This window comes from Xenopus laevis, chromosome 2L (genome assembly GCF_017654675.1).
Source record: "Xenopus laevis strain J_2021 chromosome 2L, Xenopus_laevis_v10.1, whole genome shotgun sequence".
In the NCBI taxonomy this organism is placed as follows: Eukaryota; Metazoa; Chordata; class Amphibia; order Anura; family Pipidae; genus Xenopus; species Xenopus laevis.
Window position 1 is genome coordinate 17,688,509 of NC_054373.1, and position 23,630 is coordinate 17,712,138.

General features: G+C 40.4%; 1 protein-coding gene across 1 annotated transcript in view; it reads left to right on the plus strand.

The window, feature by feature from the left end:
* cyyr1.L (cysteine and tyrosine-rich 1 L homeolog) overlaps window positions 1–23,304 on the plus strand; it is a gene marked incomplete at its 5' end in the record, with an annotated part of 50,232 nt that extends 26,928 nt beyond the window's left edge. Inside the window, 2 exon segments of the mRNA NM_001095498.1 lie at window positions 21,081–21,238; window positions 22,830–23,304. Coding sequence (NP_001088967.1) covers window positions 21,081–21,238; window positions 22,830–22,960 — 289 coding nt within the window. The 3' untranslated portion in view covers window positions 22,961–23,304.
* Between the last annotated feature and the right edge of the window lie 326 nt (window positions 23,305–23,630).

Genomic DNA, 23,630 nt, shown 5'->3' on the forward strand with positions numbered 1-23,630 from the left:
TGTTTGGAGCAGTCTTTAAGGGTACGGCATGGGCAACAGACAAGGGGGCCTCCTCGGAGTGGGAGAAGCAGACATGCAGATCACACACACACAACGTGGGTGGCGGGGATTCTTGAGCGCAAACAGTGTTTTTGTTAAATGAGCTATTTAGTGGCTTTTGAACTTAAAATTTCTATTATCTTCTATTATCCTGCCTGAAATGTAAGATCCAGTTTGATTGCCATGAATACAGGTTAGCCCTGCGGCTACATGTTAGTGTCAATATTTACCTGTTCAGACCCTCCCAGTCTGCTATTCCCACCACTGCAGTAAGTGCAATAAGGCAATGCTTCCCAAACAAACGTCAACTGAAAAACCACAAAGAATAAACAAAAATCCTTATTTGAATATCTCTGTATTGGACTTTAGACTAAAACATACTAAAGGTTTATTTCAAGGTGACCTTCAACACCTTACATACAGTTATTGTCCATCAGATTAGTATAAAATGGCAGGCAAAAAAGATTGATTTCATTCTTCCAGTGGGGAACAAAAAGAAAATACAGAAAAAAACAGAAATAATATATAACTGAATTACACCAAAGAACAGGGATGGCCCTTCAGAATAATTCTAAGTAACATATGGCACCAGAGACATGATGTGCAATTGCTAAAACCTGTAGTAGAGAAGTTGCTTCCTTTCAAACACTGTTTGGTTAAGAAATCCGTGCACAAGAATTAGAGCTGATGATTGATTGGGGCACATTCCCTGTGGACCACCCAAGCATTGTGAGATGGATTCTGCTTCGGGTCAGAGTGTGGCCACCCCCATTCCTAATGAGTGGTAAAGGTTTTCCCAGCTCCTGCTCTGATGATGAGGACAGAGGCTGACAAGTGTTTACTTAACATCTGCTGGAATTTAGGATTTTTTTTTTTTTGTAAGGAGGGGAACCATGACATTAGACATGGCCTTATTTATCCTAATGGTGAAAAGAAGCAGAAATAAATAAGTTGTGTGCATGTATTGTCTTATACAATGATGCAGTCTATATTGGTTTCTACAGTTCATGTTGGAGTTTATAAGACTGCTGGTTAAGAAGTGCCTTCTCCTAGCCTTGAGTAGTGATGGGCGAATTTCTCCGGATTCGTTTTGCCGGAAAATTTAGGAACTTCCCGTGAAATTCGCAAAACTTGCGGAAAATTCACTAAACATTAATTTTGACGCAGACAATTCTGACTCTGGCGACAATTATGAAGCCATTAAAGTCAATGGGCACCTAGAATTGTTGCCGGCGTCTTAATTGTCGCCGGCGTCAGAATTGTCTCCGGCGTCAAATATATTTTGATGCTGGTGAATTTTCATGGCAATTTTGCAAATGTATTTATTTTATTATGCGGAAATTCACGCCTGATGAATAAATTCACCCATCACTAGCCTTGAGGGCTACTGGGCCATCCTCTATAGTTGGTGGTTCCCAAACAATGGGTCTGGCCACCGCTGATGGGGAGGGTGCAGGAGCCATGGCTCAAATTTAAAGGGGTGCACACCATTTACAGTGATACATGGAAGAAAGAAATCGCAAAAAATAGCTGGGCACTCATAGGAGAACATCTGCCTCAAGGTGAAGCCAAGTGCAAAAAGCATTGAGCCTATAACTAATTGCTTCACCAAAAGGCTGCACCAAAGGGTTTCTCCTTTTGTGGATTCCTTGAGTGCCCACTTATTTGATTTGATTTCCTATATGGATTTCAGCTGCGTTTGCTGAGGGTCTTTGGCTGGTGCACTTGGACCAATTTTGTTACTTATGAGTTTTGAACTTGAGTATATTTCTAGTGTCCGTTTTATACTCGATTTAGGAGAAACTGAGCTTGAAGGTAATTTTAGAGGAAGGTTTGGGGGTGAACATTTCATTATCACTTGTTTTTATCACTGTCGTGCGCTAAAAATGACCCAGACCAGGTTTTGGACCTCAATGATGGGCTTGAACCAAAAAAAGTCTGGTAACTACTGCTCTACAGCAAAGCATGGTGCCCCTTTGCCTGGCCACCTTCAGGCTCCACAGAGGCAGTGGGTGGGGAATAGGCTTCTGCAGAAGTCTCATCACACCCTCCCACAGTAGTATCCTCAGAACTTTCTGTATAAAACAGAAAAGTCAACTTTGGAAAGGCACCAGTCATGTCCTGCCCCATCATCAAAAGCTCCACAGAAGACAGGTTGCCTCCCACTCCCCATCGAAGTCCCCTCCAAATCTAGAGTTAAATCCAATCTCAACCCAATTTGACCTAAATTACAAACTAGCCGAGCAATAAAACAATAATACGGTTCCGTTTCAAGATCTCATATAACTTTAATACCGCCCTAATATCTAACGAGCAATTTGTTTAATATCCTCCTTGCCCCGAACGCCATTGAGCGGCTTCTGAATCAGCGTTAATTCGAAATTAAAGTGCTCCATAACCTGATAACGGCTTTCATTTTAGATTAACATTGACACTGCGGAATACACCCACGAGTTGGAAACAAGAAAGACAATTACCGTTTGTTTATATTACATCAGATACCGAGCCGTGTGACTGATCTTCATACTGAAACTGACTAATTGATACGACTGCAGAAAGCTTTTAATTAAACGGCGGTTTCTCATGAGCGGCGTTAAAGCAATAGAATAATCCCACTGGTTCAGCAACAAAATAAAAAAATATTTTGCATTTATTTAAAAGCAGGAAAAGGCTGTTTGGGTTGTTTATAGGTACGGAGGAATCTAATGCTCACAGATTATCACAGCATCGCCCTCTGTGCCTTGTTATTTATTTCCGCAAAGTCATCCTCCTTATGGAATATTGATCATAAGTAGTGCGCCTCCTTGGGATGAAGAATGACCCCAGCAAATGAAAATTGGACATAATGATTGGGAATTAGCACAGGATCACAACTGGTTAGGCATGTGAGGCCACTATTTAAAGGGTTGGTTCACCTTTAAAGGAGAAGAAAAGCTACATAGGCAGCTTATTGCCAATACATTAGCCACAACAGTGCAAGTTAGAACACCATTTTTATTCTTTAGAATGCTTTACCATATCTGAGTAAACGGCTCTAGATATTGTCTCTATTTGTTAAGGATAGCAGCTGCCATTTTGGCTTGGTTTGACATCACTTCCTGCCTCAGTCACTCCCCACTTGCTCACAGCTGTGGGCTCAGATTACAGCAGGGAGGGGAGGAGGGAGGGGGAGAGGAACAAACTGAGCATGCTCAAGCCCTGCCTTGGAGGTTTCAGCTGAAAGAAGGAAGTCTGATACAGAAGCCCATGTGTACACAATAGAAGGAAAGAAATTTGGTGTTTCTTTTGACAGAGCAACAGTAGGGTTTACTGGTGTATTTATATAGACCTTTCTGATAAAGCTTACTTAGTTTTAGCCTTTCCTTCTCCTTTAAGTTAATTTTTAGCATGTTTTAGAATGGCTAATTATAAGCAAATTTTCAATTGGTCATCATTATTATTATTTTGTTTTAAGTTTTTTTCTTCTTCTGACTCTTTCCAGCTTTCAAATGAGGGTCACTGACCCCATCTAAAAACAAATGCTCTGTAAGGCTACACATTTATTGATATTACTACTTTTTATTAATCATCTTTCTATTCAGGCCTCCCCTATTCATATTCCCGTCTCTTATTCAAATCAATGCATGGTTGCTAGAGTAATTTGGACCCTAGCAACCAGATTGCTGAAACTGCAAACAGGGGAATGGCTGCATAAAAAGCGAAATAACTCAAAAACCACAAGTAATAAAAAATGAAAACCAAATGCAAGTTGTTTCAGAATATAACTCTCTATATCGTACTAAAAGTTAACTCAAAGGGGAACAACTCCTTTAACTGGAAACACTTTGCTGGATGACAAAAATATGTATACTCTAAAAATAATATGAAATGGCCCCAGTGTTCTTCTAAACAATTTAGCAATTTACAAGATATTATCAGCTTTTACACTGCTAACATAATAAATTTGAAACAACATCGCCACCTGCTGTTCATTTTGGCCAACTAGACATAGGGGGTTATTTATCAAAGTCCGAATTTATCTGAATATTTTATGCTCTGAGCAAATCCGCTCAAGTTTTTTACGCTTATTTATTATTATTACATTTTCCAGAAAATTTGCTTTGCACTAAAAAATCTGATTTTCACGAATTCTTTGGACTATTTCATCCAATTTTCACTATTTTTTTGTAATTTTCACCAGAAAACTCAGAGTATTGCCCGAAAATTTCCTGTGTGGGAAAAAAACTCGGTAAAACTCGTATGAATTTTTTGGATTTGACGCCTGAAAACTAATTTTTGGGACTTCTCCCACTGACTTCTACATGAACTCGCCAGGTCTGACTTGGAGTAATTATTTATTTGGACTTTTAACACCCTCGTGGTTTACTAAATTCCGAAAAATGAGGCCTTTTTTTTAGGGATGCACCGAATCCCCTATGCAAATTAGGGGCAGAAAAAAAGAGGGAAAAAATTCTTCTTTTGTGACAAAAGGTCACGTGATTTCCCTACCCGTCCCTAATTTACATATGCAAATTAGGATTCGGTTCGGCCAGGCACACAGGCCCGGATTTAGGGAAAGGCCCCCTAGGCCCAGGCAAGATGTTTAGGGGCGGCAAGCAAGCGCCCCTAACATCTATATAACTATTAGGGATGCACCGAATCCACTATTTTAGATTCGGCGAACCCCCAAATCCTAATTTGCATATGCAAATAAGGGGTGGGAAGGGGAAAACATTTTTTTTTACTTCCTTGTTTTGTGACAAAAAGTCAGGTGATTTCCCTCCCTGACCCTAATTTGTATATGCAAATTCGGATTCGGTTCGGCCAGGCAGAAGGATTCGGGCGAATCCGAATCATGCTGAAAAAGGCTGAATCCTGGCCAAATCCCGAACTGAATCCTGGATTCGGTGCATCCCTAATAACTATCATTATAAGCCCCAAACTTTCCTCGCCAAAGTACTTTCCTCGCCATGATCGTCATCGCCCCCCGAGAGCCGAGAAGAGTAGACAACTAGACACAGAAGAGAGATCTCTCAGTGCACAACACACACCTATACGGCACTGGATACATTTGGCTGGTGGCTGCAAGTCAGCAAGTGCAGTATTATCCGCAATTTAAAAGCGCAGCCAGCAGGCAGGATTTGATTTCTGTACTTTTTTTCCTTTATTGCAAATATATTATCTTCCACAGTTCCACTTGGTAGGTTAAATAATAATTATTATATTAATAATAATGCAGCTGAGCTGTCTGCTGACTAAAATAATAATATGAGCCACTTCATAGAGGCTTTAGCAAATGTGCCTGCAGCTTGCAGAGATTTTTTAAAACGGGTTTTTTATTTTATAATTAGCTGCCTGCCATATACACAATTATTTCCAGTTTATTGTCTGTTTTTATTTGGGTTAAGATTCCCTTTCGGGGGGGGGGCGGCCCAGCAGCTGGGCCTAGGGGAGCACTAAAGGCAAATCCGGCCCTGCAGGCACAAGGATTCAGCCGAATCCTGCTGAAAAAAGCCGAATCCCGACCGAATCCTGGATTCGGTGTATCCCTCGTTTTTTTTTTTTTGTATTTTATAGTGTAAAAAGTAAAAATTTCTAAGTTTTTGGCATTCGGACTTTGATAAATAACCCCTTAGAAGTTATTCAATGGGAATATTGTCTTTATGATAGGGATGCACCGAATCCAGGATTCAGTTTGGGATTCAGCCTTTTTCAGCAGGATTCGGATTCGCTTGAATCCTTCTGCCTGGCCAATCCGAATCCTAATTTGAATATGCAAATTAGGGGTGGGGAGGGAAATCCCGTGACTTTTTGTCACAAATCAAGGAATTAAAAAAAAATTCACCTTTCCATCCCTAATTTGCATATGCAAATTAGGATTCGGTAAGGAATTCGGCCGAATCTTTCGCAAAGGATTCGGGGATTTGGCCGAATCCAAGATAGTGGATTCGGTGCACCCCTACTTTCTGATAATCAACAGGGATTTACATAAAAATGTAACACATACAGTAAGAGTCATTACACCACCTGCAGCTTATGTTTACTGGTGTAAACAGTAATGCATTTAGGTTTCTATTATAAAGTGTCTCCCGGTGTCTCAGGGCTCATTTAGTGAGTAGTCTTGTCAGGGCCCGGCAGCTCATCTGCCAAACAGAGCAGGTTCATAGACACATCTCAGGGGCTCGCTCAGGCAGAACAGACGGGTCTCTGTCCACTTCATTAAGCAGCCGAATGCACCGACAGCTCTCTGGATACACAGAACCTTGTTTAGCTTTTAAGCACCACTCGGCTCGGAAAACAGGACATTTCTACCTTTATTTTCTGCATGACGCTGCCTGAGACGGGCTTAAAGGGGAACTGAGCAGCATTTTGTGGAGTAGAATTTTTTTATCATAGAAAAAGGTTTAGGAAGATTATATGTGATAGACGTGATGTAATAACTAAGCAATGATGAATAGGACATAATGAAAGGCTTTTTTTGCAAATATTTTTCCATTTACAAATGTTATTCTATTCCCCCTCCAGATTATACCTCCCAACATTTTTGCGTGTAACGCGTTGAATTTTTTTTGGCCACACCCTTTTTTTTTACCACTAATTACCATGTTCGTTTTACAATTTGGCAGGTTATGAAAGTTTGAAAATATTTCTGTGGTTTTTTTTCATAATAGGTGGCAGCCCTACTTATAGGATTATAAACTTCAATCACTCTTTACTGCTGTACTGCAAGTTGGAGTGATATCACCCCCTCCCTTTCCCCCCCCCTTTAGCAGCCAAACAAAAGAACAATGGGAAGGTAACCAGATAACAGCTCCCTAACACAAGATAACAGCTGCCTGGTAGATCTAAGAACAACACTCAATAGTAAAAACCCATGTCCCACTGAGACACATTCAGTTACATTGAGAAGGAAAAACAGCAGCCTGCCAGAAAGCATTTCTCTCCTAAAGTGCAGGCACAAGTCACATGACCAGGGGCAGCTGGGAAATTGACAAAATGTCTAGCCCCATGTCAGATTTCAAAATTGAATATAAAAAAATCTGTTTGCTCTTTTGAGAAATTGATTTCAGTGCAGAATTCTGCTGGAGCAGCACTATTAACTGATTCATTTTGGGGAAAAAAGATTTTTCCCATGACAGTATCCCTTTAAGAGATATTCTATTTGATACAATATCTACTGTAGTGCAAGAATGTGGTGACTGCATGCAACTTGCACATACAGTGGTGCATCTAGATGCTGCTGGGCCCACAACAAAACTAGAGTTTGTCCCTTTTTTACCAATATATGTTGAAATTGCTCATTATTTAGAGCCCCTATACCTCCTGGACCCCGCTGGGTCTGCTTCCTCTGTAATTACGATATTAACTGCAATTTACATATATTGAGCCTACCGGGTTTGTAAATGAGGCTCAATATCGTTTGTCCATATATTGCAATATATTTAAACTGACCAACTACGTCAAAGTCATCCCATATGTGGCCAGTCCTACGCTCAATTTTCATCCGATTCATTAAGAATTCTATTGCTTCATTTTGCACAGGGACTAAGTTTTACAGTGACAGATATTCCCCTGGTAATTACCATTGGCGTTACATAGGGGAGTTGGTGAGGCATGACTGTGACCGGTATAAAAACCTACATAGGACGGAGCAAACAGGCATGATCCAGTGTAGCACAGAATGGCATAATTTAACATATATATAACATCACTCAGACAAGGGACACTGGGCTCATGTAAAATTTATAGATTTGCAAATTACAAGGGAAACATGGAGCCGCTTAAATATTCCGGGGTTTTTTGAAAGGAATAGCCTAGGAAATGACTATAGCTCTAATAAATGATGTGTAATGACTTGCAGATCCTACCCCCCCCCCCCCCCCAGGAAGGTTCATCTTTAATTCAGATTCATTATAATCTACAAATATGTTTATACCCAGTAACCCTTTAGTCTCATTAGTCTAATGAGAAAACATTATGCTCTAAATTATTAGCAAGGGGGACAATTGTGACACCAGGGTCAGGAAGTATGTAGGCAAAATTCCCTATAGGTTTCTGATCTCCTAGACAGAGACAAAATCCAAATACAGGTATGGGACTTGTTATCTAGAATGCTTGGGACCTGGGGTATTCCGGATAAGGGATCTTTCCGTAGTTTCGCTCTCCATACCTTAAGTCTACTTGAAAATAATTTAAAAAAATTTTTTGCCTCCAGTAAGGATTAATTATATCTTAGTTGGGATCAAATACAAGCTACTGTTTTATTATTTTAGAGAAAAAGAGATAGTTATCAAAGAGTGAAGTTAGAGATCGCAACAGTCCCCTAGAGTAAAATACAGCCTCTCTCCATTCATTTCTATGGCATCTATAAAGGCGTATTTATCAAAGGGTGACCGTGAACCCTTTGATAAATATGCCTTTAAAGATCCCATAGAAATGAATGGCGAGAGGCAGAATTTCATGCGATCTCTAACTTCACTCTTTGATTAATATACCCCAAAAAGAGAAATCATTTCTAAAAATGCCGATATTTTTTATAATAATATAATACCACCAGAATGCATTGCAGGACAGTGACAATTGCATGTATAATAGCCAACACCATGCATAATACCTCCATCTTTTTTGCTGTATGAAATTCATTGATGTTGGTTTGGGGAGGAAGGGGCAGTTTCACTAAAGGGCAAATTGCCGCCAGCAACCGCTTAAAACGCTTAACCAGGTGCAAATTCGCTACCATACAACTTTAAATTTCCCGCCGTATGCAAATTGACCGAAGCGCAAGATCACTAGCGAATTTACCCTAGGCACAAATGAACGGTAGCGCATCTTTGCTATGAAATGCTCGCACTGCCGAAGTAACGCTAGCGAACTACGCTAATTCTCTAATATGCGAAGTTGCACCCTGGGAGCCGAAAGATGGCGACTGTTTGCTAGCGTTACTTCGGCAGTGCGAGCATTTCATAGCAAAGATGCGCTAGCGTTCGTTTGTGCCTAGGGTAAATTCGCTAGTGATCTTGCGCTTCGGTCAATTTGCATACGGCGGGAAATTTAAAGTTGTATGGACGTCTTTATTATAAATGTTGATGCAAATGCTTGAAGTTACCACTTTTTATTACAAATGTCCAGCGAAACTTAATAAAGACAAGAGAGTAAATATAATGCTCTACACATGAGCCCACTGTAAAATGAATGTTCCATATGTTATGAAATGTCTGGAGAAAGTTTGTCAGGACTTTTGCAGGCAATCCTGCTTCAAAAAAGGAAAAGTCGCCAGCGTTTTTGTAACTTTAAGGTTTTTCGGCACACAAGATATGATGTAAGTGACAGAAGATTGAGGAAGATGAAGCTTCTTTTTTAGCACTTCGCCTGGTCTGAGGCGGCAAAGTCAACTCTGGCGAAAGAGGTAACGTTCGGTAAAATCCGCACTTTACTGAATTTGCGGAGTAACAACCTTTCGCCAGAGCAAAAAGTCGCCTGGCGATAGAATGCAGACAAACTTTAGCGATGGTCTCTTTCGCTAGCGAATTAGCGTCTGCACCTGTTAGTAAATTGGTGATGTCCCTGCGGGTGGCAATGCTGGTGAATTGTTGCTATCGTTCGCACTCTGTTCTTTAGTGAATCTGCCCCTTAGTCTTTTCAAGCCTTAATTAAGGCCACCCATGAGATGTTTTGAGATCCCTTTATATACTTAAGTAGGACTGTCTGACCTCTGTCTTTGGCCGGCCCACAAGAAACCTCAAGAGCCATCTAGCCCTTAGGTCCCCCTTCCATCTCCCCAACTCTAAGGTACACTGTGCCCCGCTGCCACTGCCCGGTGTTGGCATCCACCCACAGACAAACCACTTCCCCCACTGCATAGATCCTGGCCAGACAGCAAACCAGGTTCAGTGGCCCCATTAGGGCCCACCGGAATTTCTCCAGCCACTCTCACTCCGGTTAATGGGTGCTGAAAGTTTCACTTCAATAACATCCAAGGGGCTGCAGACTGGGCAACCATTGTGCCCTTCTAGTGTCACAACACACACATGACCCTCAGAATCCCTGCATCTGCACCATTCATTGCCTTAAAGGAGAAACAAACCCCTCATTAAAAAACCCTACCCTCCCACCCCACAAAGACCCCCTCCCTCCTCCCCCCCAGCCTAGCTGCTACCGTGGGCAAATGCCCCTAACTATTTACTTACGCCTCGGAGCAGATTCAGGGGTCAGAGTTCACGGCAGCCATCTTCTGGGTCTTCTGTAATCGTAGAATGGGAGTGGCGCATGTGCAGTTGGAGCAATTTCCCGGTTTGTGACAACTGTGCATGCAACGAAATTGACAGAAATTTCAGAAGCGTCGGAAGAAGACACGAAGACCCGGAAGATGGCTGCCGTGAACTCCGATCCCTGAATCTGCACCGAGGGGTAAGTAAAAAGTTAGGGGCATTTGCCTGGGTTAACAGCTAGACTGCGGGTGAGGAGGGAGGGGGTTTATGTGGGGTAGGGGGGTAGGGTTTTTTTAAATAAGGGGTTTGTTTCTTCTTTAATGGCAGCTGAGCAACAACCAGCCTGGCATAATCAGCAAATTCAATGTGTAAACAAAAGAACAATGCTGTTATTAAGCTATGGCTGTGCTTGTATAGTATGAATAATAGGTAGAAGCAATGCATTTAACACCGTCCTTCACCATGATTTATATATATACTGTGTATATATATATATATATATATATATATATATATATATATATATATATATATATATATATATATATATATATATATATATATATATATATATATATTCAGCCCCTGTGAATATGTGATGCTAAAAAGCACCTCTCCACCCATCCTTACCCTCCAGAGATGGTACACGCTCCCTTGTGTGTCTGTTCTGTGATGTGAAATCTTACATGAAATGACCCTGGAGGTTTGCACTGCAATTACAGCCTGTGGTTTGTGGCAGCAGAGACTGTGATTTCCTTGCCGGTGTAATGAGATGTGCCTGTAATGTGGAAAAACACTGCTCGTAACTCTTCAGCCTCCGCAGCTAGCGGCGTTTTTTTCTCCCCATCCCCATTCTTTTTACTTCTTTATTATAGATTGCAGTGCAGCCTGAAAGAAAAGAAATGGTGCAATATTTTGAACTCTCTCTTTTCCTTTTTGATGGTTATTCTTCTGTCTCCTGTTTAGTGTCTCTTGGTAACCACTCATATAGGTTCAACCAAATCTATCATTTAAAATAGGGCTTTCCTCACCTTTTTGTACCAGATATTGATTGTGATGTATGTAACTCCATATGTTCTATGTATATAATTCATGTGATTTAGTTGTATAATCACATTTACTTTACAGTGCTACGCAATATGTTGGCACTAAATAAATACATGTTATTAATAATAATAAAATAACACTTTTAAAATAAATGTAGCACTCTGCCACTAGGTGGCGCATGGAGTTAATTCTAGAAGCAGTGATAATGTTCAGCGTACATTCTTGGAAAGCGACATTGCTGCAAAGCATCTAGAGTAGACCTATACCAGCTATTTGTCCTTCCTGTTCGCTACCTAGCTTCTCCCTTCATTGTTCTTCCTCGGTTACTTCTGTAAACCCATAAATCTCTATTCTGTCAATTCCTATTGTTTTTGACAATCCTACAGTTTACAATATGAAGACTAGTCAGCCTTTCTTCTGCTACCAAATCTGCTACAGAATATGTAGATTGTTGCACAACAATGCTCATTCTTTCTACCTATCCGGATAGAACCTTTTTGCATATCAGTTCTACAAAAACGATGCTGCCACTTACGTTCAGAGCAAATCAATTGAGAAAGATGTTCTTCACGAGGGAAACTACTCCCAATAATTATCACTTCTTATCTAACATCTATGATTAGTGTTCCACCATGAGCTACTCTCTAATCCGAGGCTTTGTTTAAAGACACTACCAAGGATTATCTCTAAGGTTTATTAGTCTGTACCTGAGGCCTGATGAAGTTGTTTCAGGTGGGGGAACAGCATTATACTTTTTACTACTTCTTGGGTTGAGAAAAGCCAAAAGCTGTGTGCTACTTTTCCTTTCTTCGGTTTTTGTTGTTATTTGGCTTCCATGTTAGATACCCAACCAATGTACTCTTCTATTCCCTCACCTAGAGAATCAGTGAACCATAACAAATAGTCACTAGCCCAAGCCGGGACATAACTAAACAGTAATTGATCATACAATTAAGTGTGTGGAGCACAGCTTCCTCCAGACATCTGGTAATCATTAAGCCACCATAGATAGGTGTCACAGCACCATTTGTGTAAAGCTACTGGGTCATCAAGGAATTGAAGAACTGGGGTACCAGCTAATAATGTGCTTACTATATAGGCAATATCTCTGTTAGGTTTAAGCAAGGGGTTCTTGGCTAAATGACCTGCTTTCTGATAGCTGGTTGGTCATGCCCCTTACAAAATGTGGCACCAGCTGCTACTATCGAGGAGATAAGTAAGGTTGTGTCCTAGATCTACATAACAAAGTGTTTGTTTTTTTTGGAAACAAAAAAAACAAAATATTTTTATCAGTCCATTGCCATGTCCTCTGTGAGATGCAGGTTTGCCGTTTCTTTGGAGTCCAAAGTGTCTCCAGTGGGACTGGTTTTGCTTGTAAATGTGCTGTATATAAACTCTTCAAGCTTAAAGGACAAGGAAAGGCAAAAAAATAAAATCCCATTTTTACTTTCTTTAATGAAAAAGAAACCTATCTCCAATATACTTTTATTAAAAAATGTGTACCGTTTTTATAAGAAACCTGACTGTATGCAGTGAAATTCTCCCTTCATTTACTGCTGCGGATAGGAATTGTCAGATGGTCCCTAACTGCAGGGGGAGCCCCCGCCTTACTTCCCAGCTATGCAGAACTCAAGCAGCTTTGTTTATGACGATCCCTAAGCAGCCCAGACCACACTGAGCATGTGCACAGTCTTAGTCTTGCAAAGATGTTCAACAAAGTTACAAGATGGTGACCCCCTGTAGCCAACTTTGAAAGCATTAATTATTTGTTTGATTAGACTTGTGGTGCAGTAAGTTCATGTTTATGTTTAGTATACAAAATACAGCATTTCTAGCCTTATTCTATTTTAGACTTTCCTTGTCCTTTAATTTAAAAAAAAATGATGGCCATCTTTTGAGCAAACGTTTAGCTCCATGAATTTGTTTCAATCTTTGTATTCATTATGAAAAGAACAGGTGGGCCCAGGAGGTATAGGGGGCTACAGGAGGCCCAAATAATGTGCAATTTCAACATCTATTAGTAAAACAGGACACCCTCTGGATAGGGTTGCCACCTGGCCGGTATTTTACCGGCCTGGCCGGTAAAAATGATGCTTGATGCCAATATTATTAATAGGATATAACTTAAATAATATAAGAAGGCCATTATTTTTTTCCAGAAAAGGTGGCAACCCTACCTCTGGATATGTTGGGGGCCCTAAAATTCATTTGCTGTGGGGCCCAGTAATATCTTGTTACGCCACTGGTGAAATTTCCCAATCAACTGCGCACATGCCCTCTCTGTATCGTTTCCAGGCAACAATTTTAGCACTCTGATTAGGCTGCATAATGGGTTGAAATAAGGATAAATTTAGCATCAACGTGGTCTCAGACTAGCTTACATCCCAGTGTCCTTTTGGTCTAGTTAATATTTAATGGAGTATTATTTGTGCACAGCACTGAGATTCATAACTGAGAAATTACAGCCGGTGAACACATCGCTCTTACAGGCAGTGTAGGAAACAACCGGGATTTTATTACACATTACTGCAAAATCCTTATTTAAAAAACTCCCTTATGTGCTCATTATTATTATTATTATTTGGGTTTGTTGATATAACTTTGATCAGTTTGTGGACAGAAAGATGAATTCAGCATTTTCCATTTCTCTGCTTTTCTTGCCCTTCAGTTACAGACAACGCCGTTAAGAAGCTCCTTTGAAAATATATATTTGTTATAAATGAAGGAAGATTGTTCTTTCTCTGTGCAAATCTATAATGAGCCTTTTTTAAATCAACCTTTAGCCAGAAAGCTCTGAATTACAGAAGAGCTGTCTCCCATAGACTCTATTTTAATCAAATCATTTAAAAATTAAAAACATATTTACTTCCGTAGCAAAAAAAAACAGTAGCTTGTACTTGATCCAAATTAAGATATAATCAATCCTTATTGAAGGCAAAACTATTTCATGTTTAAGTGATTATTAAGCAAACTTATGGTATAAGGATCCAAAAGGATCCGGCAAACCCCAGGCCCCAAACATTCTGGATAACAGGTCCCATACCTGTATTTGGATTACATTTGTATTCATTGATCTGTGAATCAGAAATGGCTTGTCAATTGCATCTTCAGGTTAATAACATCTACTAACGGGGTTGTTCATCTTTCAATAAATTTTTAGTATGATGTAGAGAGAGAGAGAGATATTCTGAGACAATTTGCAATTGGTTTTCGTTTTTTATTTTTTATTTTTTTTTTGAGTTATTTTGCTTTTTACTCAATAGCTCTCCAGTTTGCAATGTCAGCAATATGGTTGCTAGGGTCCGAATTACCTGAGCAACCATGCATTGATTTGAATAAAAGACTGGAATAGGAGAAAGACTGAATAGAAAGATGAGTAATAAAAAGTTGCAATAACAATACATTTTGTAGCCTTACAGAGCATTTGTTTTTAGATGGGGTCAGTGAACCCCATTGGAAAGCTGGAAAGAATCAGAAGAAGGAGGCCAATACGGTAATTAAAAAACTATCAACAATAAGTAATGAAGACGAAAAGAAAAGTTGTTTAGAAATGGCCATTCTATAACATACTAAAAGTTAACAGTAACATGTAATCACAGTTCATCAGCCACAGCTTATTGTGTAGGTTGGAAACTGGAATAACATTTGCATGGTGCTGCTTCTGGGCAGAGTTCTGGGTATAGGTGGTGCAAGTGTGCCAGGAGAAGGCAAGCGTTCATATCTACACACATAGCAGCTAACTGCGCTGAAATAATGATGTGTCTTATATTTTCCATTAGGCAGCTCATAGCCCATTAAATTAGGTTAAAATGGTAATTTGTCATCCAATTCCCTTTCCTGGATTTTGTAAATTATTAATTTTAGTGAATTTCAGTTTGCTTGTACACTTTCCTCGAGTATTTCCAGAGAGAGAGTTCAAGCAATTAATATCCTAAATAGGATCAGCTTGGCTTTTGTCATGAGATCTTGCTATAGTCTTCTTGGCAATTTATCAGTATGATCAGGGGCAGAACAAGATTTAAATTATGAGGGTAAACTGATAAGGTTGAGGTTGTTTTCTCTGGAAAAAAGGTGCTTGCAAGGGGACATGATTACACTATGTACATTCAGTGTCGGACTGGGCCGGCAGGACACCGGGAAAAAACCCGGTGGACCCCCGCCGGCCCAGAACTGCTCCCCCCAGCTTCCGCATGAAGAAATAAGCCTGTGTGCAGAGCGTTTCGTGTTCATGCAGAGTGCACCATGTTCGCTTATGCGTGCGCAACACGCTGTGTCCTGATCAGGGAATTGAAGGTCGGGAGGGAACTGTGAGGAGGGCCCATTATTTGCAGCCCTGGTGGGCTCCGAATGCTCCAGTCCGACTCTGAGTACATTAGAGGACATTATAGACAAATAGCAGGGAACCTTTTTACCCATAAAGTGGATCACCGTACCAGAGGCCTCCCCTTTAGACTAGAAGAAAAGAACTTTCATTTGAAGCAACGTAGGGGGTTCTTCACAGTCAGGACAGTGAGGTTGTGGAATGCACTGCCGGGTGATGTTGTGATGCTGATTCAGTTAATGACTATAACAATGGCTTGGATGATTTCTTGGACAGACATAATATCAAAGGCTATTATGATACTAAGCTCTATAGTTAGTATAGGTATGGGTATATAGAATTTAATTAAAAGTAGGGAGGAGTGTGTGTATGGATGCTGGGTTTTCATTTGGAAGGGTTGGACTTGATGGACTTTGTCTTTTTTCAACCTGATTTAACTATGTAACTATGTAAGAGAACGCCGGGCCTGCGCTTGCGCTTCACTGCAACCCTCCTCATCTGCCGCTAGGGTTGCCACCTGGCTTGTAAAAATTATGGCTGATCCCAATGTTATTAATAGGGGAAAAAGATAAATATATAGGAAGGCTGGTATTTTTTTCCAGAAAAGGTGGCAACCCTCCTCATCTGCCTCATGCTTGCTCAGAAGTGAGCATGTCAATTAAAAGAAGAAGAAAGTAGCGGGGTAAGAACTAAACGCTATAGAGGAAACAGGTTGCGGTCCAGGACCTTTTCCCCAGGCTTTTCCCCAACACCGCGGAGTCTGCTTCTTCTATAGTTACTCCACTGAGTATGATATGGTAAAGACAGAATGTTCGCTATTGTTCCCTTAACTAAATGGAAAAATTAAGGAGCTAAAGGGAGTGGTGGTTCTGCAGAGCACACTGAATATCTGGGGTTATGCTAAAGATCTTATCCACCAAAGACCCTTCATGGAGAGAAGATTGGACATTGGCAGATGCAGAAGTGAAAGGAGGCCATTGCTCCCACTCGCTTGTGCCACTGACCTTAATTAATAGTCTTATATCTGCTTCTCGTCCTTTATATTAACATTAAGTATCACTTTTATGTACAAATTCCAATAAAAATGATTCAGATTACAGTATAGACTATTCTGTGTGGTATCATTATTTTCTACATAAACCGTTAAAGCAAAAACGTCAATCAAGCTGCAAGGCACATAAACATCTCACTTTCTAATGCGACTCAACCTCTTTGTGATGAATCTAAATCACAATGGTTGCAACGCCTCCAGTCAAAGGAATGAGCGATTACCTCTCAGTAATGCAAAGCAAGGGAAATTGGGCTTTCTGTCATTAGTCAGCAAGTTCCAGCATTTCATTTAGAGTTCTTGTTGGTCTCCTTCCTAAAAAATAAAGCACATTTCTGGTTTGAGCACAGACATAAAAGAATCCTTACACCCAGGTTTGGCTTTGGGTGGCCAAACACAAGTCTAATAGAATCCTTACACCCAGATATGGCTTTGAGTGAGCAGGCACAAATCTTATAAAATCCTTCTAACCAGGTTTGGCTTTTGGTGACCAAGCACAAACCTTATATAATCTTTACACTCAGGTTTGGCTTTGGGTAACCAGACACAAACCTAATAGAATCCTTACACCAAGATTTGGTTTTGGTTGTCCAAGCACAAACCTAATATAATCCATATACCAAGGTTTGGCTTTGGGTGGCCAGTCAGGACCATGGGCAATGCACCCCATAAGTGTTGTTCCTAAGAAGTAATATTACTACTAATTGATCAAGTACTTTTTTCTCTTAGTAGATTATACCCTGTTTAGCTGTCCCTGCTATGGAAAATGGCAATTATGCCTTCTGCTTTCTTTCAATGAGAATATAAACACAATAGTAGGGGGTAATGACAAAAAGTATGAGGCCTACCTGTCAGGAGTGCATACCTCCCAACATTTTAGAAACAGAAACAAAAAGATTCAAAAAGTTTTGACCACACCCCCTAATTACCATGTCCATTTTACAAAATTTGGCAGGTTATGAAAGTTTGAACACACTTACAGTTTTGCTAATGAAGGTGAATTGCCATTTAAGCTTTGAGTCTAAGTTCTCACAAGAGACCTGATTATCTAAGTATCTATTCTGGGCTCTCTGCAAAAAGCCAATTAAGTTACAAACTTTGTATCTTTTTTTCTGGCTGTTCAGTGCAGGAGATAAAAGAGAAAGTCAGGACATTTCAGTAACAAACCCGGGTCAAAATGGGACTGTCCCGTGAAAAACGGGACAGTTGGGAGTGCGAGACTGGCCCACAAAGGTACCAAGTACTTCTGGTGGGCCCTAAGGGCCCTATTGCTCATCCAACCATTAGCCTTTTATGGCTATCTTGTTGTAATTTCCTAATTCAGTATACGAACATAGAGAGCAAAAATAGAGAAGTATGTAAAGAGAAGAGACTTGGAGAATAAAGTAGGTGTGAGAAGAGAGGAAGTAAAATGGTTTGTAGAGTTGGCCAGTGAGAGAGCAGCGGCTTAGGCAAAGATACAACTGCAAGACAAACTCTTAATACATTTACACTCAGGAAAATGAACATCAAGAATGAAGGTATTGGTAAGGAGAGCCTTTAAGCAATGTGTGTGGGCATACAGCTGGAAAGTTAATTTACACCACATGTCATTTGTGTCAAGTGTAAATTAAGATAATGTGCAATAAATTACAGCATTGCTATTAATTAGAATAAAAACTGTGATGGTTTTGTGCAATGCCATGTTTTTCTGTAGAGTGAATGTCATTGCTCAAACTGTTTCATGGAATAGTTAATGCCATTACTTAAATTAGTAAATAGTGGGATTAGCACCCAGGCTCCAACTGCAGCACAGCCTTCTCCCAACCTGTAACTTTACATGTATCCTGTGCATTTCAAACTACAAGGAGCTGGGAGAAAGGTTGGGGCTCACTGTGTAGAGAAGTTGCATGAAAGTCTAAGGGACATTCTTGCATTCTTATTGGACTGCAGTCAATACAATTGATCATGTTCATAAATTGATGTATTTGTGGTACAAATCCAAGGCAGCAAGCTTGACTGCAGTATTCTTTATTGGGGAATAGAGTCACTTGACAAAGGGCATAGCCGAAACATGTTGTGTAACTCTATTCCCCAATAAAGAATACTGCAGTCAAGCTTGCTGCCTTGGATTTGTTCCACAACAACATCAATTTATTGACTTATCAATTGGGATATCGAATACAAGATAACCTGTGGAGTAAACCGACAAGAAACCTTGGTGAGCCGCACTTACTTTTTAATTTGCAATCGATCATGTTCTCCTTGCCAGAACTGATTTGGACTATGGGGAAAAGTATTTTCTTGGTTCTCCTACTATCTCTCAAACTGCACATTCAACGTCTCCTATTTGGATTTCTTTTTTCTCTTGACCAGACCCGGCAGTTGGGGAACCATAAGGTTTAGTTCTAAGTTGGCTTTTTTGTTTCCTTATGTACATTCCATCATGATGAATTAATTGTGTACCACCTGTAGGCACCCAAATATATATTATCTTTCCTAAACTGTTTTCCTCCTTAACATTTCATGTTCCAAGTTGCATATCTGATGTGCACTCGTGGATTTCCATTTCAATCCTCCTATCTTATAAGCTTGCCACTTAGGTGATCTATTTGACTGAGCTCTTTCCTTTACTCCCCATGTCCTCACCAAGCACTTCCACTTATCTAACATCACATTCAACCTTAATTCTCTATAGATACCATCAAGATTCTTGTTCATATATTGACTAGACTAATGCAACACACACTATGTGGCCTACAACTTTGCTTCAGCTCTATAGTCAATAATGAAGACTTCTTTATCTTACCAGCCACTTGTTTTCAGATTTTTCCTCAATATCCTCATTGTCTCTCTGTTTTACATTAAAAGCACTTCACAATCAAGTTCCTCAAAATACTCCCCTAACTGTCAGCTTCATTCCACCCATAACATCACATGTGTGTCTTCTTTCTCCTCCTTGCTCACTTTCAGGACTTTTCCAGCAGAACCATTTCAATATTCTCATTACCTTTCTGTTTACATTAAAAGCAATTCACAATCTAGTTCCTCTCTACATTTCTATTCTTCAAAATACTCCCCTAACTGTCAGCTTCATTCCACCCATAACATCACATTTTTGTCATCTCTCTCCTCCTTGCTCACCTCCGAGACTTCTCCAGCACAACAATTTCTCCCATTCCTGATATCTACTTTTTGATGAGTTACAACTTAATTTTTAGAGTTATGAAATATCACTTCATTTAAATTCTATTATTTACAATATGCAAACCCTGGCTGTTTTTTCTTTTCTTTTTACCTGCATTGAGCAAAAAGTATGTGGCAGGGTGCAGGGAGGTGTCTTTACTAATTTAGGTGCTAGTAAGCATCAATGCAGTCGTCAATATTAACCAATCAGCAGTTTGATTTGATCAGTCAACAACAAATTAGAAAATAAAATCAATATAAGATTGGTTGCTAGTGGCAATTTATAATCTATGTTAGTAAATCAGCACCAGTATCTTGTGGTGTCTTCTACCTCTACCATAGGAAATTAAAATATGGCCATTCGCCTCTGACAGCCTTTTAGAACATAGCAAGGGCTGAGAGTTGTGCTTCGACAACACACGAAGAGCCACACAAGTTGAGCAATAGTGATATAAAGCACAAATGCAGCCATCTTGCCCTGCAATTCCTTTTGTCCCACATTATTCCCAGCTCTACCCCAGTATGGTAGGACTTATAGCAGTCACCCCAGCTTTCAGCTTCTGAAAACAACTCCTGTATAGGATTCAGATCTATATCCAGGGTGCTTAGAGGGTACTATACATGCGGCAGTGATTATGAGACTAAACTATAAAGCAATCGGTGCTATTGTATAGCCCAATATCTCTTAGCAAATGCTGCTGGGAAATGATCATTTGGGAAAACCAATCAGCTAGGAATTGCTATTTTGAAGCAAAGCAATTTAGTAAAGTGAAAGAATTCTGCATTGCCTATAATGTGATACTTTGAATTTGAGAAGTGGTAACAGTAATCTTTTTCGGTGGGGGGTGTATGAAGCCATTGCTGCTGGGACAGATGTAAGGTGAGATATACTGCAGAAATGCTTGGCCATCTCCTCATGTTCCAGGTTAAAGGCTAATGTACAAAAAATCTTCTGAGCGGAGATTCAGTGCCAACCAAAAACCAGTCACCATATATGTGCCGTTATACTGCCCAAAAACAGTGTGAGTGATGACTTTGCATGGCTTTGGGCTCTTCAGTAACTTATGACTTCAGCCAAATAATATAAGAAGGGACTGGCCCACCAGGATACCCAGAAACTAATACAGTGCTCATGTATTTGGTAACCATATCCTCCTTGCTCATCAGTACTTGGTAATGGCCAGTGCCCAAGGGCTTTTTCTGTTAACCATATGTGAATACCAGTCTATTGATACCAATTTTGATTAATTTTTTTCTATCTTTTATGTATCAGGGGCACAGCGATAGCAGGAATAGTATTCGGCATTGTCTTCATCATGGGGGTGATCGCAGGAATTGCGATATGCATCTGCATGTGCATGAAGAGCAGCCGGGGAACACGAGTGGGAGTTATTCGAACCACGCACATCAACGCTATCAGTTCCTATCCAGGTACAGAAATGGGGGAAAATGCTTTTGTTATTTAACAATACAGTTGTTGGATCATCCAATTGGGTATATTTATCAAAGAGTGAAGTTAGAGATTGCCACAGTCCTCTAGAGTGAAATTCTACCACTCTCCATTCATTTCTATGGGATTTTTAAAAGAGTATTTATCAATGGGTGAAAGTGAAAGTTCATCCGTTTCAAACAGATACGCCTTTCAAAATTCTATAGAAATGATTGGAGAGTGGCAGAATTTCACTTTGATAATTTTACCTCATTGTATCATTGTAACAACATGTTCGGAGCTAATGGGACCCTGAACAAATTTTGGGAAGCAAATGGGACTTTTAGTCTGATAAGTTGGCAGAAGATACCAGAAAGGAAAACAAATTAGGGATCCACAGTTTTTTCCTCCTATACCAGGAGCCTATAAAAAGGGTTACAAGATACAACAGGATCTAGTTAAATCAAGTATTAATAACTAGGAAGATGTATTCTATAGAGCAGGGATCCCCAACCTTTTTAACCGGTGAGCAACATTCAGAAGTAAAAGGAGTTGGGGAGCAACACAAGCATGAAAAATGTTCTTGATATGACAAATAAGGGCTGTGATTGGCCATTTGGCAGCCCCTGTGTGGATTTACAGCCTACAGGAGACTCTGTTTAGCAATACTCCTGGTTTTTATACAACCAAAACTTGCCTCCAAGCCTGGAATTCAAAAATAATCACCTGATTTGGGGCCACTGGGAGCAACATCCAAGGGGTTGGAGAGCAACATGTTACTCACGAGCTACTGGTTGGGGACCACTGCTATAGAGGTTATAGACCTCGTTACCTAAGAGCCTACAAGGGCAAGTGAAATAGAGCTGAGCCCTGAGCCCTAAGATTAAAAGATTAAAGATCAAAAGATTAAAAGACAGAATGCAATGCTTTTGGATACAAGGGACCCTATAGAACAGGGGTCCCCAAACTTTTTTTACCCATGAGCCATATTCAAATGTATAAAGAGTTGGGGAGCAACACAAGCATGAAAAAAGTTCATGTTGGTGCCAAATAAGTGCTGTGATTGGCTATTTAGTAGTCCCTATGTGGATTGGTAACCTACAGGAGACTCTGTTTGACAGTACATCTGGTTTTTATACAACCAAAACTTGCCTCCAAGTCAGGAATTGAAAAATAAGCACCTGCTTTGAGGCTACTGGGAGCAACATCCAAGGGGTTGGTGAGCAACTTGTTGCACGCAAGCTACTGATTGGGGATCACTGCTATAGGACATCTGGACCCCAGTGGTGTTCCCTAGTTTGTGCATCTGAATGATCCACAAGCTTGTGAGTATCCAAGGGGTGTCCCCAGCCTGCCCCTCATTAATACAGTGGTGCAGACACAGGCATAGATGTGTTTATGATAAAGAAGCAGGTCATTTTGCCTGTATTTATTTACAATGGGCCTCTTTTTCCAGTTCCCTTGTATACGAGATAGCCAGAATATTATTACTAATGCTTCATTGGGGCCTCCAGATATGCCATCATAGAGCCACACTGGGTTGCCTATTCCTCCATGAAGTGTAGCCTTAATGCTCTGGTTTTGTTTTTACAGCTGCTCCACCTCCATACAGCTATGAGTATGAAATGGACTTTCCTCTGGACCTACCTCCGCCATACACCCCAACACCACCAATGTCACATTATCCTTCACCTCCTCCATATCCTGGGCCTTCAAGGAAATAACGTCCAGTAATATAAATGTTTACATGGTGACGCCACCCCTCGGCTCTCTTCTTCCTCGCTAAGATATATTTTATAAGACATTCAAGCTTTATGTTCTGAAGTGCTTGAATTTAGATATTTGGACCACATTCAGCGCTGATTCCTTGTATGAGCAATAAGCCAACAAAAGGCATTTCTTTGGAAAATAAAACATATTTATTTTTGTGTGCCGAGTGTTTACCAGAAAGAGACAACTATATATCAAGTAGAGGGGAGTTCATCACAGACTTTCTGATGTGGGCCTTGATCCGCTGAAATCCTTTGTATCCAAATATTTACGTTTTTAATAAAAAAAATTAAATTCACTAAAATGTACTTGGCAATTTTATTGCTACCAGTGGCGTAACTATAGATGAAGCAGACCCTTAAGTCACAGGGGGGCCCGGACTGCTTCCTCTATAGCTAATAAGAAAACCCCCCTCCGCCCCAGCCACACTCTTACCAGCGAGGAAGGGGATGCAAATCAGGGGGAGGTGGGGCATGGGCGGAATGGAGGCGGGATGTGGATAGGAAGTGGGCGGGAGGATGGGCATTGGAGTGCGCCAGACTCGCGGGTCATCAGGTTCTGGCCGACTCCTGCACAAAATCTTCGTTTCGCTGGTGGGTCTGTGTTGAGCTCTTCTCCTGCTCT